The 14,855-nt window shown below is 36.3% G+C and overlaps 1 protein-coding gene and 1 long non-coding RNA gene across 5 annotated transcripts in view; both read right to left on the bottom strand.

The window, feature by feature from the left end:
- Nucleotides 1-1,039: 1,039 nt before the first annotated feature.
- fitm2 (fat storage inducing transmembrane protein 2) lies at nt 1,040-3,722 on the bottom strand. Its single transcript, XM_026920221.3, has 2 exons — nt 3,468-3,722; nt 1,040-2,049 (listed from the first exon to the last, which is right to left on the bottom strand). Exons 1-2 carry the CDS (start codon nt 3,644-3,646, stop codon nt 1,452-1,454), a joined length of 777 nt encoding a protein of 258 aa, XP_026776022.3. The 5' UTR covers nt 3,647-3,722; the 3' UTR covers nt 1,040-1,451.
- Nucleotides 3,723-4,382: 660 nt separating this feature from the next.
- The window catches only part of LOC113530339 (uncharacterized), a 29,887-nt gene continuing 19,414 nt past the window's right edge, over nt 4,383-14,855 (bottom strand). Inside the window, exons 5-6 of one of the 4 annotated variants that reach the window (XR_008304301.1) lie at nt 7,366-14,768; nt 4,383-6,069 (exon numbers count right to left, since the gene is read on the bottom strand). This is a non-coding gene — a long non-coding RNA (uncharacterized LOC113530339). The remainder of the gene's footprint in view (nt 6,070-7,365; nt 14,769-14,855) is intronic. The other 3 variants (XR_008304300.1, XR_008304299.1, XR_004579693.2) reach the window with 3 other exon arrangements.

Genomic DNA, 14,855 nt, shown 5'->3' on the forward strand with positions numbered 1-14,855 from the left:
AAACACTTACACAAAACACATATTACGTTACAACAAAATGACAATCAGGCGACAACCCAAACTCTACTGTTTGATAGGAATCTACTAACAATGAACAATCATCGACAAAACATAACACGTCGTAGATAATTATATAAGTATAGACACAATCAAAAAGTGAGAGTAGCGAGAAAAGCAAAAATAACTATTGTAGCTACCTATTTTGTAGATAGATATTAGGATAATTAACAAATAATATAGGACAGTGCTCTACATAAGTCAATGCACTCAGCTAAACCTGACTGCAAGCCACTAAAGGACACTAAGAATGGAATAAAACACAACAGAGCACGCTGTTATGGGAAAATAATCAATGATGTAGTTGATTATACAAGCTTGAAGTTGATTATTTCCCAATAACAATAACAATTCCTGAAGTGTTTTATTCATCTTATATCAGCAATTTGCCAATGCTAACAATTGTTCATTGATTAAAGAACATGCGATATTTTTTATTATTTTATAGTTCCATTTAATGTTTCTCTTACTTAAAATTAATAAGATGAAAAAACACAACTTGTCCTCTTTTGTTTTGGAAAACATAAAATTACAACTTTACCTCAGACTGTTACAGAAAACACTGACACTGGAGACTCCTTACACAAAACTTCACCATATCAGCGATTGCTCATGTTTTTCAATCCGTTTATGTGAAGTGTCCGTCGTACAAGTCTCTATGAATTAGCTGTTGCTATAGAAACGATAATGTATTAGAAAGAGCACATTAAACCTGTAATTAAACCTGTAATTTGCCTTGCAGCCTGAAAATGAACATCCATCAACACCTTCTGACCAATCAGAATCAAGAATTCGACATTGCTGTGGTATAAACAAATATAACCTAGCCAACTTTATTCAGTCTTCTACACTTTAAATCTCTTTCCTTCCAGTGCATTATGGGTAACACACACAGTATCTCAGCTACAGGCTGCACAACATGAACATAATAATTATCAACAAGTTTTACTTGAACTGTTACTGTGCATTCTAGTGTTATGGATTTATTTTTTTATTTTTTTATTTTTTTTTTTTAAATGGCTGATGCACCAATAAGAAAACTTGACATTATAGCATTTGGGACACATGCTTAAAGCACTGATTGTATGCAAACATATATAAAGTTGCACACTGAGGAGATTTCATGAATCCCACATCTGAGGCCACTTATTTTAAAAGGCAACAATAATCTTTAGATAATGCCGACGCTTTCCGATTACAGAGTCTGTTTTGGAACACCAGCTGCCAACCACCTCCATGAGACAATCACACAAATCCTTTGGTCACAAACGACCTTTAAAAAAGGACAAACAACACATGTAGTGAACCTACAAATAACCCTGGTCAAAAGGTTGGAGTCATAGCTTTGCAGGTCAGTTTGTTCCACTGCAATATTTCAAGTCGTTGTAAACTCTTCAGTCTAGTCGTTGTTTATGGTCACTCGGGCGAGGAGGGAGTCCTGGTGAAAATGGGTTCAAGTACCAAACCTTATAGGTCACACACCAGCCCAACACGCCAAACAAAGTGCCCAGAAACTTCTGGATCGTGTTGTGGAAGTACACCGAGGTGCAAGCAAACATCCACACCCAGATGATCGCGATAGCATTGAGTGCGAGGTACAGGGCATCAAGGATGATGGATCTGTTTTGGTAGTGTTGCACAAGGTTTAGCATGGGAACCATTTCTTCCACAATTATGAGTGTTGAATAAGATAATATGAAGGAGTGGCCGGATATGTCGAAACCATCCCAAAAGTGGCCGGCATTTTTGCACTCTGCCTTTATGCTGAAATCCTCCTGGACCATTTGCAAGGTGTCTGACTCGTAGCATGCTCCTGTGATATTTTCAATATAGAAGAAAGTCTCAGTGCAGGAGTACCAAATGGCTGTGGCTACCACAAGAGATGTGAGGCGTTTGGACACGAAGATGAGGTTTCTGTTGTAGGAGTTGGACAGTAATATAAACGGTAGCAACAGGACCAGGTTCCATCCCCAGGAGAATTTCACAAAATATCTGCAAGGAAAAAACAAGAATAAAACAAATGAATCACCGATACAGCACTTCTTCAATACTAATAAGCTGAAAATGACCTAGGATTGGCTAGATAGGTACTATAATTAACCAAGTACCTGTATAGCTACACTGTATTTGGTTGGTTATTTTCTGTGTCATTGGCTTTAATGTAACAATACAAGTTTTTGACTGACTGACTTTTTTCAGTCAGTGATGCCAACTTGACAACTTTGTCAAGTCATATTTATTTATCATTTGCGCAGTATGCCAGGGCATATGTACATTGAAATGCTTGTGTTGAGGGTAGAGTAAGCTGCTCACATAACAGAACATGATACACACACATACACAGGGAAAAGAATAGACAAGTAAATACAACAACAGTACAATATATGCTACAACATAATCAGAAATAAAAATACAGCACGTATTACTGCACTAACGATGTGTAAAGTGTCCAAGTGGCAGAGAGGGAGCAGCGGGTCAATAGATTTGGTGAATTTTTAGACCACTTTAGCAACATTATTTTAAAAAATGAGCCCAGCAACTAATCTAGCAGCATGTTGAGCAGACTTTAATGACTGTCCTGCACTCGATATGGCTGTTCAGCTCACAGCTGCTGGTTATACGAGTCGAGAGAGCAGGTGGCGCTTGTGCGAGCCATTGTTTCCAACAACCAATCACTGATCACCATTGTTCCCAATGACCAATCACTGATCGCCACTAATCGCTATTGTTCCCAATGACCAATCGCTGGTCGCCATTGTTCCCGACGACCAATCACTGATCACCACTGTTCCCAACAACCAATCACTGGTCGCTATTTTTCCCAATGACCAATCACTAATCACCATTGCGCCCAATGTCCAATCACTGATCGCCATTGATTGATTGTCCCGTCCACACACTTCTTTGTTCTTCATCTTCTTGGATATATTTGTAAGTACTAAAAGAAAGTTATTCCATCCAAAACTGTTTCCTTCATGTATGTTTCCCTAATACTCACTTCCACTGTCATTTTGTCTGCTTTTTAGTGTCTGCTATACAGACAGATAGAAATTCATTCATCGATTTCTTTTTAAGATATAATCTATTATTTTCTATTCTAATAAAATTTTATTCTGTTGCAGTTTCTTCTGAAGTGTTTTCAGAAAATCTTCATGTAAAATGTTCTGATATGCAAATGATCCCGATGATTTGATGAATATGCAAATTGACCTATTGCGTCATCTGGCAGCACTGGGCTAGATGACGTTAGCTAGCCAATTAGCATTAGACATGAGATTTGGGTAAATAAGGCTAGGATAACATTTTAAGAGCTAGCTAGGTGTAGTCAGTGACTGAACTAGCATCACTAGCTAACAATCGAATCAACCAGGTGACGGTTTATGTGAACTAAGTTAGATGATCGTACTTACACGTTCAGAAGGTTTCTACTGTGGCTGAAGTAAGAGTTCGGCACAAACTCCAGTTCTTTTAATAATGATCCTCCAAGTGAAACAGCAAAGAAAAACAACGGCAAATATTTGCGCGCAACTGTAACATTAAATACCAGAAAAGGAAGCGATTTATTCACGACGCCGCTTAACGCAGACATTGTGTCCCAACACAACTAAACAGAATTAACACCAGCTTCAAGATCAATGACAAGAAAGATCATGAATGAGTCACTTCCGGGTTCACCGCGAGGGGCGGAGCGACCACACAGTAACGCCCCTTTTTAAAGTGACCGACACAAAAATTTGGAGTTGGACAAGTATTTAACACAGTCATACAAAAAGTAATACAACAGTGTAGAGAAAAGAGAATAAATTTGAAAGTACAGTTATCATCAGCAGAAGGAAGAAATATTACGGATATTAGGAATGTTTTTTTTAAAGAAAACAAGTGTATGTAATTTGAGAATGAGGAAATCAGCTCATTACTTCACCACAGAGCAGTGGTTCTTAAACATCTTGTATCCAGGGATGCCTTAAACTGTAAAATAAATCCCATGGATCCATTCAGTATGGATTTATTTCATGAACATAATCAAAATTTTTTGCTTTCTATTCCTGAACTTTCCAATGATAGGACATATTAGGTCTGAGGTGACTTTAGTGCATTGACCCCTAAATATAAGAACTTTGGAAATGTTAAAAATAAATAAATAAATAAATCATGGACCCTCGACTATGCCTCCTGGAACTCACTATGAGAACCATTGCCATAAAAGATGCATAACTACTCAAACATTATATTTAAACTGCCAAGAATATGGCACACAAAGGACTGGATGTAAAGCATTCAAAAAAAGCAAAAGAATAGCAAGAATAAGAAGACAACTATTTATATCTTTTAATGCAAGTTATTTGTAACAAATGTTTCAGACCTTGCGGGCAGATAAACATTTAGTGAAAGCAGGTTTATTGGAATAATACAGATCTTACAACTCATCTGCTCACTGAGAACTATAGTGCATCCCATAATACAGCATTTTTTTTTTCATTAAAAAGATGAAAACCTGCAGTAAAGAAAGCAACAGCAATTACATACATGTAAGTAAAATGGTTATAGTGCAATATGAGTTTATCTCACTGTTACTTCTCAGAAATGGAGCCTTTTTCCTATAACAGCACATCCCGAAGTGTTTTTTTTTAAATCTTATCTTACCCCACAGCAATTTTTACATGCCTTTTACATGTTTAGAGTTATATTAAGGGTTGTATAACTTCTGTGAGACATGTTAGTTCCTGTTGTCACTTATACTATAACAACTATAAACAGTAATTTTCTCACCAACCTCTATTATTTTCTCTGTCTTAAAAAAAAAAAAAAAAGGATTGTCATTGTCATTGAAGACTTTCCCATGGCGGAAAACTTACTGACTGTTACAAAGCACCGACACTGGAGACTCCTTCCATAAATGTCAAATAAACTTCTGTTCATCATATCAGTGATTGTATTTTATTATTTTTGTTGTGTTATTAAACAAAACCACATTTTTCATACACTTATTATTAGCCTTAGATTTTGTGAAATGTCCACCATGCATGTCACTGTGAATTAGCTGTTACTATAGAAACGATGACATATTAGAATAAGCGCATTTATGCAGAATAAACCTGTAAACATTTTCGGATCAATCAGATTCGAATATTCAACAGCTCTGTGGTATAAAGTTACATAATGTTAACCACTTCTTGCAATGAGTGGTTTATAAACAGAAAAGCAAAATCTGTGTTATGGCATTCCCTTTACAAAGCAATTTTTTAATATGTATTTATTATTTTATTTATTGTTTTGTGAAAAAAATTCAGCAAAATATAAATAAATAAATAGAATGTCTTCCTCACTTCCTTAGTATCTTGAGTGTAGTTTGAGAGCAGCTTAGCTATTTTAAATCATAACTATCTTATAGCTTTACAACTGCAAAATAGCTTCCCCAAGACCATAATATCCAGTAGAGGGCAGTATAATCAACAACCCAAGAGCAAAAATGTGTCCAGGGTCCAGTAAAGGGTCCTCTGTAAGTAAAAAGAGTTATAAGGCATGCCTCTCTATGATTCTATGAAATATCAGTATTGTATTTTTACTGTTACTGTTGAAATCTGTTAGGCACTGAGATTTTTGGACCTTGTCTACCTCTGAAATAATTTTACACACTAACCCTGTATAAAATCCAGCTCGATGATATTTTCAGATTTCTGTCTCTGCTGCAAGTGCAAGCACGCTTCGCCCTCAGTGCACTCTGGCTTGGCGAGAATGTGGAGTCTGATTCCCTGAACACATCTCACATTTGGCTTCATTGTCTCTCCATTCCGCTTTCCAGCGTCATGCCAGATGGTGCTGTCTGAAGTACCGGTATTTTAACAAGAGATGGCCATGAATTTTACTGATGTCTGGCTGTGAGTATACTTTGGATGTGGTGTAGGTGCACAGGGTGCATTTGGATCTTCTTTTTACTCTTCTTTTTCAGTGTAACTTTGTGTTGCTTGGACACTTCAAGGAATGCACGGTTGCCAAATGACTTGAGTCTGTCTAAAGAAAAAGAATTAAACATGGTGGTACAGTAAAATGAGGACATCCAAAGCTTGTTTGCAAGGCATTGCTGCTACATTTGCAGCTTTTTACACCTGAAACATTGTGTGTAGGTTTGTCTAGATGGATAAAATTCCTGTATAAAGTTCCTGTATATATTGCAGTGCACATCTGCGTCAGCTGCCTCTCTTAATAAATGAGTTTAATGCACAGAATTGCGATTTTGAAGATTTTGGGACTGTACAGTTATTGTAGTGCAATGGGCCTTTTTTGTCTAAAAACAAGAACACATCTGTCTTTCTGGCTCTGAGAGAAAGCACTGCATATGTTTTTACTTGGACCTTGGGGGAACCGTGTAGTTTTTGTCCTGGTTGCTGTACCATGGTGCCTGAGGCACAATATTCCCTTGCTCTGTATTCGTAATGATGGAGTGACAATAAAAATAAGAAAGCACTCTTTCTGTACCCCTGTTTCTGTAAATGGCTGAAGGTGGTTATGACTTCAGTAACCCCATTTAGTGATTTTCAAAGAATATTTCTGAAGTAGGCCAAAGTCACATTTGCGTATAGTGAATTCCAGTATTATTGACACCCTTTAAGAGAATGGGCAAAAATAATAGTGGAAAATAAACACTACACACAATGAATACGAATATGAGTACATTATTCAGGTTGAACTGATAATTTGTTCTAAATGAACACGATTATGAAGCTAGGGTTGCCAGATTTCAGCAAAATTCTCAGCCCAACTACAAAGATTTGACTCTTGCTCAAAAATTTTGGGCAGTAGACAAGGGAGATGCATTTTTCTTCTTATTCACAGAGTTTGTGTGCAAAACAAGTTAACAGTGGTGCGCACGCATTTCTGCTTCATTTACAGAGCCCACTCAGACCAGTCACTGTCAAGATGGCATTTTAATATTTTTTTACTTCCAAAAAATAATTATTTAATGAATTACAATATATTTATGTTTACTGCATGTTTCTCATCACTTATTTCATGTTTCTCATTTCTTAAATGAACATTCGCATTCGCATTCACATGAACGCAGCAGCACTGTGTCCTAGTTTTGTACTAGAGTCCCTTGTCTAGTGAACTTGTGTAACAAACCCAAAAACTAAAGTAAGTATGATAAAATATTATTAGATACTGTTATTAGATAGCCATATGATAAACATCAGCTTCCTGATTTGGGAAAGACGTTGTTGTTAGCAAGCTTACTCAGTCACATTAGATAGAAGATAGCTTGTCAAAAAGTTCCACAATGCATCTGGTTTAGGAGTCGAATAAACTTACGTTCTGCAAATTGCTATTTGTTGTTAATTTGGCAATGAAACATGATTCCCTGTTTTTCCCCCAACTGTTTTCCAGTGTTTCCGGGACATAGACCACACCCACTTCCAAGGTAAATCTGAATACAAATACAGATATGAATATTTGGAGCATTAAACAAATACAGATATAGATTGTGCTATTGCGTTACACCCCTATTACCAACATACATTACCCTTCCTTTAACAAATAATTCATCATTTCATTCATTTATGTTTAGGAGCTGCTTTATCCTGGGCAGGGTCACAGTAGATGAGGAGAACATTAGAAACTCTGAGCAAACAGTAACCTCAGTTTAGGAATGAAACATGGACCCCGGAGCTTCCCACGACCCCTTTCCGCCCTACAAATAATACATGATACAAAACATTTAACATTTAAACATATACAGTATGTTGTAAAATGAAACTGATGACTGTTATCCTTAAATCATGTATGTATTGGATATAAAAATACATTAAAAATCAGCTGAAATATTATTAAGACCAATCGTGTTAATAAAAAAAATGGTTTCAAACATCTGGCGCAGTTAAACATTTCCCAGCACGAGCATTCTCTCTATAGAGGAGGCTTCATTATCTATATCTTCAAAATGCATTGTGGGGTGCCAATAATTATACAATTATATGGCACATTAACTTGCAATGGGGTGCTAGCACTCTGGCAATCTGGCAAAGCCTGTATTTATCAAATAAAATATTTTCTAACAATAGACTTTTAAGCTGAATTTATAGTTAACATACTCGAAATATATTTACTACATGTTTCAGAATGTCTTTAAGTCTTTAAGTCTCAGATTCCTCGTAGTCTGTACCTTTACCAAATTATTCTCTTACCAGTAAAGGTCTTCGAATTCTAATTTGTGACAGTTTTTCGAATGCTAATTTTCCCCTCCACATTTATTAAACGCCTCCCAAATTCAACAGGCAACATCAGTCTTAAAGTTGCTGAAAAGTCATGACCACTACAGAGTTACAGTGTGCTTTTGTACTCGAGCGTCTAGACAGAGTGATGTCATGTAGCGGAGGAAGTGAGATTGCTTCTGGCGTGAGGTTGTTCCTCCAGGCTCATCCTGCACTAAAGCCTGCTGAGATTTATGAGACTTCTTGTGACTGGAAACCCACCCTGCTTACAAAGCAGATTTTCAAATATCCATAAGAATAAACTGCAAGTGGGAAAATAAAATATTTGGTAACACCTACAATGAAGCCCACATTCATAAATCATTATAAATGTGCTTATAATTCTTTGCAAGTTGGTAATGATTCCTTGTAAGCATTAAACTCTGTATAAACTCTAATAATGTCTTGTAAATCTATAATATAGTGCTATAAATAATTCCTTGATAACTTATAAACATGTTGTAATGCTTGTCATTCTTCATTATAATACCATGTTATGTTCTGTACAACCTTTATAACTAATAATGAGCTATGCATAATTATAATGCAACATATATAAATAGATTATAAATAATTAAAATGTAATCACAGAGTGCTTCAGATAACGAGAATGACCACTTGTACCTCTGCTCATTCACGCAGTTATCTGATCAGCCAATCACGTACGTAGCAGCAGCTCAATGCATAACATCATGCAGACACAGGTCAAGAGCTTCAGTTAATGTTCACCTCAAACATCAGAATAGGGGAAAAAGTGATCTCCTTGACTCTCACCATGTCTTGAGTATTTCAGAAACTGCTAATCTCCTGGGATTTTCACTCACAACAGTCTCTAGAGTTTACAAAAAAACAAAAAACCACCAGTGAGCAGCAGTTCTGCGAGTGGAAATGCCTTGATTAGAGAGGTTGGAGGAGAATGAGCAGGCAGGTTCGAGCTGACAGTAACTTAAATAACCACTCTTTACAACCGTGGTGAGCAGAAAAGCATCTCAGAATGCACGACATGCCTCAAACCTTGAGGCAGGTGAGACTACAACAGCAGAAGACCACATCAGGTTCCACTCCTGTCAGTGAAGACAAGGAAATTGTGTGTACAGTGGGAACATGTTCACTATAACTGGACAGTTGCAAACTGGGAAAAAAAATCTCCTGGTCTTTTTTTTCCCAATTTTCAACTGTCCAGTTTTGCTTCGCTTGTGCCCACTGTGAAGACATCTATCAATTTTTTATAATTGTTAAGAAATCTTACAGGTGCTTTACAATTATTCATAGACCATTGTTAGTTATTGTTATATTTAATACAGCACATGATATTATAATGAATAGTGACACGTGTCACAACATGATTATAAGTCATTAAGGAATTATTCATAGCATATTATTAAAGCTTTATGAGGCTTTATTACAGTTTATATAGAGGTAAATTCTTACAAAGAATCACTATTAACTTGCAAAAAACTAGCACTTTTAATGTTATAATGATTTATGAATATGGGCTTTGTAGAAAGTCTAACCAAACCTTTTAAGGAATCACTGTACAGTTTGTGCTAGAACTACTATCTTGGATGTAAGGATCTATTTAGAGATGTATATTTGCCCCAACTTTTCTTCAGTTGAACCTGGAAGCGGTGTGTTCTTGCCTCTCCTGCGAGCAAGCAATCAAATCTTCCACTGACTCATCTGCAATTTTCTTCCAGGAAAGGTCGGCTAGTATGAGCCCATTGTCTGCGTTCCCCTCAAGCGATCCATCAGAGCGAGCAGCTACGCTACTCGGTAAATTTGTTTTTTGGGCCGCCAAAACAAAGTTTGGACTGCTGACATGAGAAACGGATCACTGCACACCAGAGGCATAGGGAGCAGCAGGGGCAGGACCTGGAGACTTGTGTGTGTGTGTGTGTGTGTGTGTGTGTGTGTGTGTCTATGCTTAGTGACACACTTCACACAGAGAGCAAGAAACACACTGTAGCTCCATCACCTTTTCCTTTTCTTTTGCAATGAAGGGGATAATCGCACAGCTGTGCACCTTTTGCAACTCATTCTGCCTTCGCTAGATTTTCCTAATACTTTCTTGAAGTGTGAGCTCTCTTTGTGCTGTTCAAGTGAGAACAGGAGTTCAGATGTAAAGACACTGAGTTTACTGTAGCCCCCTCTCAACCCCCTTTCTTCTTTTTTCCAAGGGGATAATTGCACAGCTGTGCAGCTTTTTTCAGCTCATTCAGTCTTTCTTACTTTGTCTTGTCCTCCCTTGTGCAGTCAGTTCTCTTTTTGTGAGAGATCCCTATCTATGTAATCAAGGTCTCGGTTTCTCACTGTAGGGTGGCTAACCCTTTTAAAAGGTAAAATGTCTTAAAGCGGATTATTTTGTAGCAGAACAACCAACAGTCCTAAGAGAAATATACAGAATGGTATCAAGAAGTGAGGCTGGGGCTGATTCCTTTCTAGCCCAGACTGTAGATTTATGCAGTCTATCAGTGATTATCAGTGTGTCAGGAGATTACACAGAGTGAAACAGATTTGATTTTCATTTTGGCTGATATTTTTCAGACACATCTGTAAAAAAAAAAACGGCAAAAAAAGGCAAAAAAAGGCAAAAGTGAAATACAGTCTCTGATGTAATAAAGGTGAATGAGGTGAATCATCCTTTTTCCCCTTAAAATGGCTTTTGGAAAAGCCACATATTATCCACATCATAGTACAAATTATACCAAATAACAGATGACAGAAGGGTAAATTTTTTATTATTTTTTTAAATGAAAGGGTTACAAGGTTTTCTGCTTACCATATTTTTATGCTATTCAGAGGAAGCACGGCATGAATATTACAAACTTAAAATATAAAAAAATAGTTTGCACCAGATCGTTCTTATTTTGTTCATCCCTATTGCTTTCATAATGCTTAAGCTATTGATGGATATTAGCTTTCATCCCTCAAATCTGTTATCAAGGCTAGAACTCAAGGCTAGAACTTGGCCTTGTCTTCAACCTTGGTTAGAGGTTTCCACTCGTGCTCCAGACATCCTCTTTTCTGGCCGCACGGATTGTTTAATATTTCCGCTCAACATTTTTTTTCCCTCACCGCTCATATGTGATGACAGAACTCTTAAGTATGTGGCAGAATTGACATGGATATGCCTGTTGCTAAATATAAAGGCTGCTCTACACAAGGGCGCTTTGTAGTCTGGAGTGCACGAGGTTGTTGTTTGATCAGGTTTGATCTTTGAGCAAACCTGATATACCTGGCTTTTCTGTAAATATATTTTACGACTGTGTTAACTTCCAAAATAATGGAAGTTCAATGAATCGAACAGATTTTTCTTTGTAACCGCACAAAAAGAAAGTGGTATAAACAGATGTGACCAGGCTGCGGTGAGCTTTGACCCAGGAGTTTTAGGTTGACCCTGGGAACTGCTAACTTCAGAAGGGTCTTTAAGAAAACAACTTGAATGGTGGACCTTAAATCACAAAGTGACAGGGTCCTTGTAGCTGCAAAGTTCTTCTTGTTAGGGCATTTTTCTTCTGAACTAGAACGAGCTAACTAAATTTATCAAGCTAAATATTCAATTTCAGATTTATTTGTAAGAGCTTTTAACAATAGATATGGTCACAAAGCTGCTGTATGGAAATCCAGATGTAAATGTAGATCCTTGATTATAAATCACTACAATAAAGTGTGTCAAAAGGTTGTTTAGTATGAGCATGTGAATAACAGTGCATTAATATCTGATATAATAACAAATAGGTACTGTTTATCCATGTGTACCATGTGTTTAAACTATTCACATAAAGAGATCTGTCCATGTATATGGCTCCATCCTGATATAACTGTTTATTATGAAGTTTTGGTCAGATCTTTCTATAGAAATAAAATGTAGTTCAGTGAACGTATTCAGTTCTTCACATCATTTCACTCTATCCAACACTGAGTACTAACAGACTACAGCTTGAACATCAGCCTCTGCATCCCTGGTTGAGAGTAACCTCATATTCATTATGAACAGTTTATATTGTGGTTAAATAATGCCTATAATGCTCCATGCCAGTTCTGGCAGCCTATGTGTGTATTGTTCATTGTGGACACGCTCAGACACTCTTGTTTCTCATGCAAAATGTAATATATTTGAAAGAACTTTGTTCCACAGATTTTCCAAAACAGTTTTTTTGTCTTGAAGGAAAAGGGTCTGTACTAGAACAGTCAGGTTTCTTTCCAATGTTTAGGAAGCCATTTTGTTTGATATTCAAACTATTTGTGAAGCTATATATACAGTATCTGTGTATTTTCTGTATATATGCAAGGCTAGTAAAGCGAACAAATGTGAGAAATCACTAAAAATTATTTTTCTTTGGAAACCTCTTTCCATCCAGCTTGTATTTCTACTAACTAGGAAAGAAAGGGTCATTGCATCATGTCAAGCTACTAGTGTTCATTAGAGAAGCTGGAATATACTTGGTAACTTTACTATAAAGTCAGCAAATAAGCAATATATTAATGCTTAACTAATGCTTTCATAATGATGAATTAACGTTTTCATTAATCCCTAGTGCATCAGGAAATAATCAAGCATATAAATTAATAGCCAACTGATTCATATACAGTATGAATAGCCACTAATATTGATAATAGTTTAGTATCATCTTGTTAACTCATTCTTATAATTAATATCATGTCTTATGCAGTATTATAAAGCAAAACAAGTTCCTGTTATCACTTACATTATAGCAGCTATATACCTTGCCTCTTTTTTTCTCTTTCTTTAAGTTAATCAGATAGAAAAATGCAGCTTGTCATATTACTGAGAAAATACAAATAGAAAAAGTTACAGCTTTATCACTGATTGTTGCAAAGTGCTGACACTGGAGACTCCTTCCAAAAATACTAAAAAACTTCATCATATCAAGGAATACACATTGTTTAAAAAAAATTGTGAAGCATCCACCATACAAGTCCGTACGTATAGTGTACGTTGTTACTGTAGAAATAATAACGTATTAGAATAAGCACATTAGTATAAACATGTGATTTGTCTTGCAGACGGCGTTACTGTCAGAGCTGCTATTATAGAAAATTAATCAACGTCTTCTGACCAATCAGAATTGAGAACTCAACAGTGCAGTGGTATAGCAGTCTTTAAGGTATCAGGTGGTGTATCTGTAACCATATCCATAATAACATTCCATGAGTTGGATCTAAACTCTTCAAAACCCTAGATCCCATAACAGGTGCATGGCCATCACAACCATTTGAATGATTTTTATTCAAAGGTTTAGAAAAGAAATAGTGGAATTCTTCATTATATTCTTTAATATTACAGAAAATATAATTGTGTTTAAATTCTGGGACAGTGGCACTTCAGAGGTTAAGTGTGCTAGTGGAATCAAATCACAGAAAGACACTTTTGTGCCCTTATGAAAAGATTGAAAAACCATTTTCATCTGCTGCGTCTTTTATTTAAATGGTACTCCACATCCTTGGTTTTTTTTTTATATATACAGTGCGGTCCAAAAGTCTGTGACAAAAATCTGGGATTTTTTTTTTCATTTAAAATTGGAAATAAACAGAAGATTTAATAATTTTGAAATATTTAAAACAAAGAAAGTAAATGTTCTATATCTTGAATATTTAATATTCAAGATTCTGCGCTATTTCAGGTCCCTATTTAAATGTAAGCAAATGTGTGATATTGATTTTGTACAAAAGGTCAGATTTTCCTCATGCCTAATCTCTTCTATTGAAGCACTCTGGTGGATTTGATATAAAATGGATCATAAGGTTTTGCACAAACTTGTGGAGTCCAGGCCAGCTCAACACTGTCATTAAAGAAAAAGGGGACAAATCTAATACTAAGAAACTCTGAAATTCATGCAAAAATTTCAAAGATTTCAAAGATCTTTCACTCAAGTTGTTGTCCATAAAATAATTTGTAAAGAAAAAAATAGAAAATGCAAAATAGAAGCATTTTTACTAGTGGACCCCACTGTATCATTATTTATACTTGTATAGTGTATTTTTAATGGAACAATATATAAACATATTATTATATCCTCACAACAGTACTGTGAGTTTCTGTATGAGGCAAGGTCTTAGGAATAAGCAAACCTAAACCCATGACTTCAGCAACAGTAGTGACTTTCCTCTTAAAATCCCTTCCTCTTGGCCTATTGCTAACTCTACAATGGACCACAGTGATGTCTGTTTGTCTGGGAGGAACTAAAACATGCGCCATTTCACTATAGTAACAGTGGGGTGAGCATTACACGGCCTCAGTAAATACTATAAAGGTTCACAGCGTATTTAGTAAATGCTGAAATAACGTATGCCGTGGAGGAATCCTCACGTGAATACGAGCGGGGATGTCAGCGGTGGAGAATGCACTTTACTACTACAGCAACCTGTGGACAAAAATTTGCTCATGCCTCTTCAGTGATGTCATACTTGTGGCATACATCCAGTCCGTTTGTGAAAAAAAATCTGTGAAAAAAAAAAAACTTTGTAGGTAATGGATCATTTAGCCATATGGGGAAAATGACTGTTACAAACATAGTAAAAGACATAAAT

The sequence above is a fragment of the Pangasianodon hypophthalmus genome, chromosome 16 (assembly GCF_027358585.1).
Source record: "Pangasianodon hypophthalmus isolate fPanHyp1 chromosome 16, fPanHyp1.pri, whole genome shotgun sequence".
NCBI classification, from domain to species: domain Eukaryota; kingdom Metazoa; phylum Chordata; class Actinopteri; order Siluriformes; family Pangasiidae; genus Pangasianodon; species Pangasianodon hypophthalmus.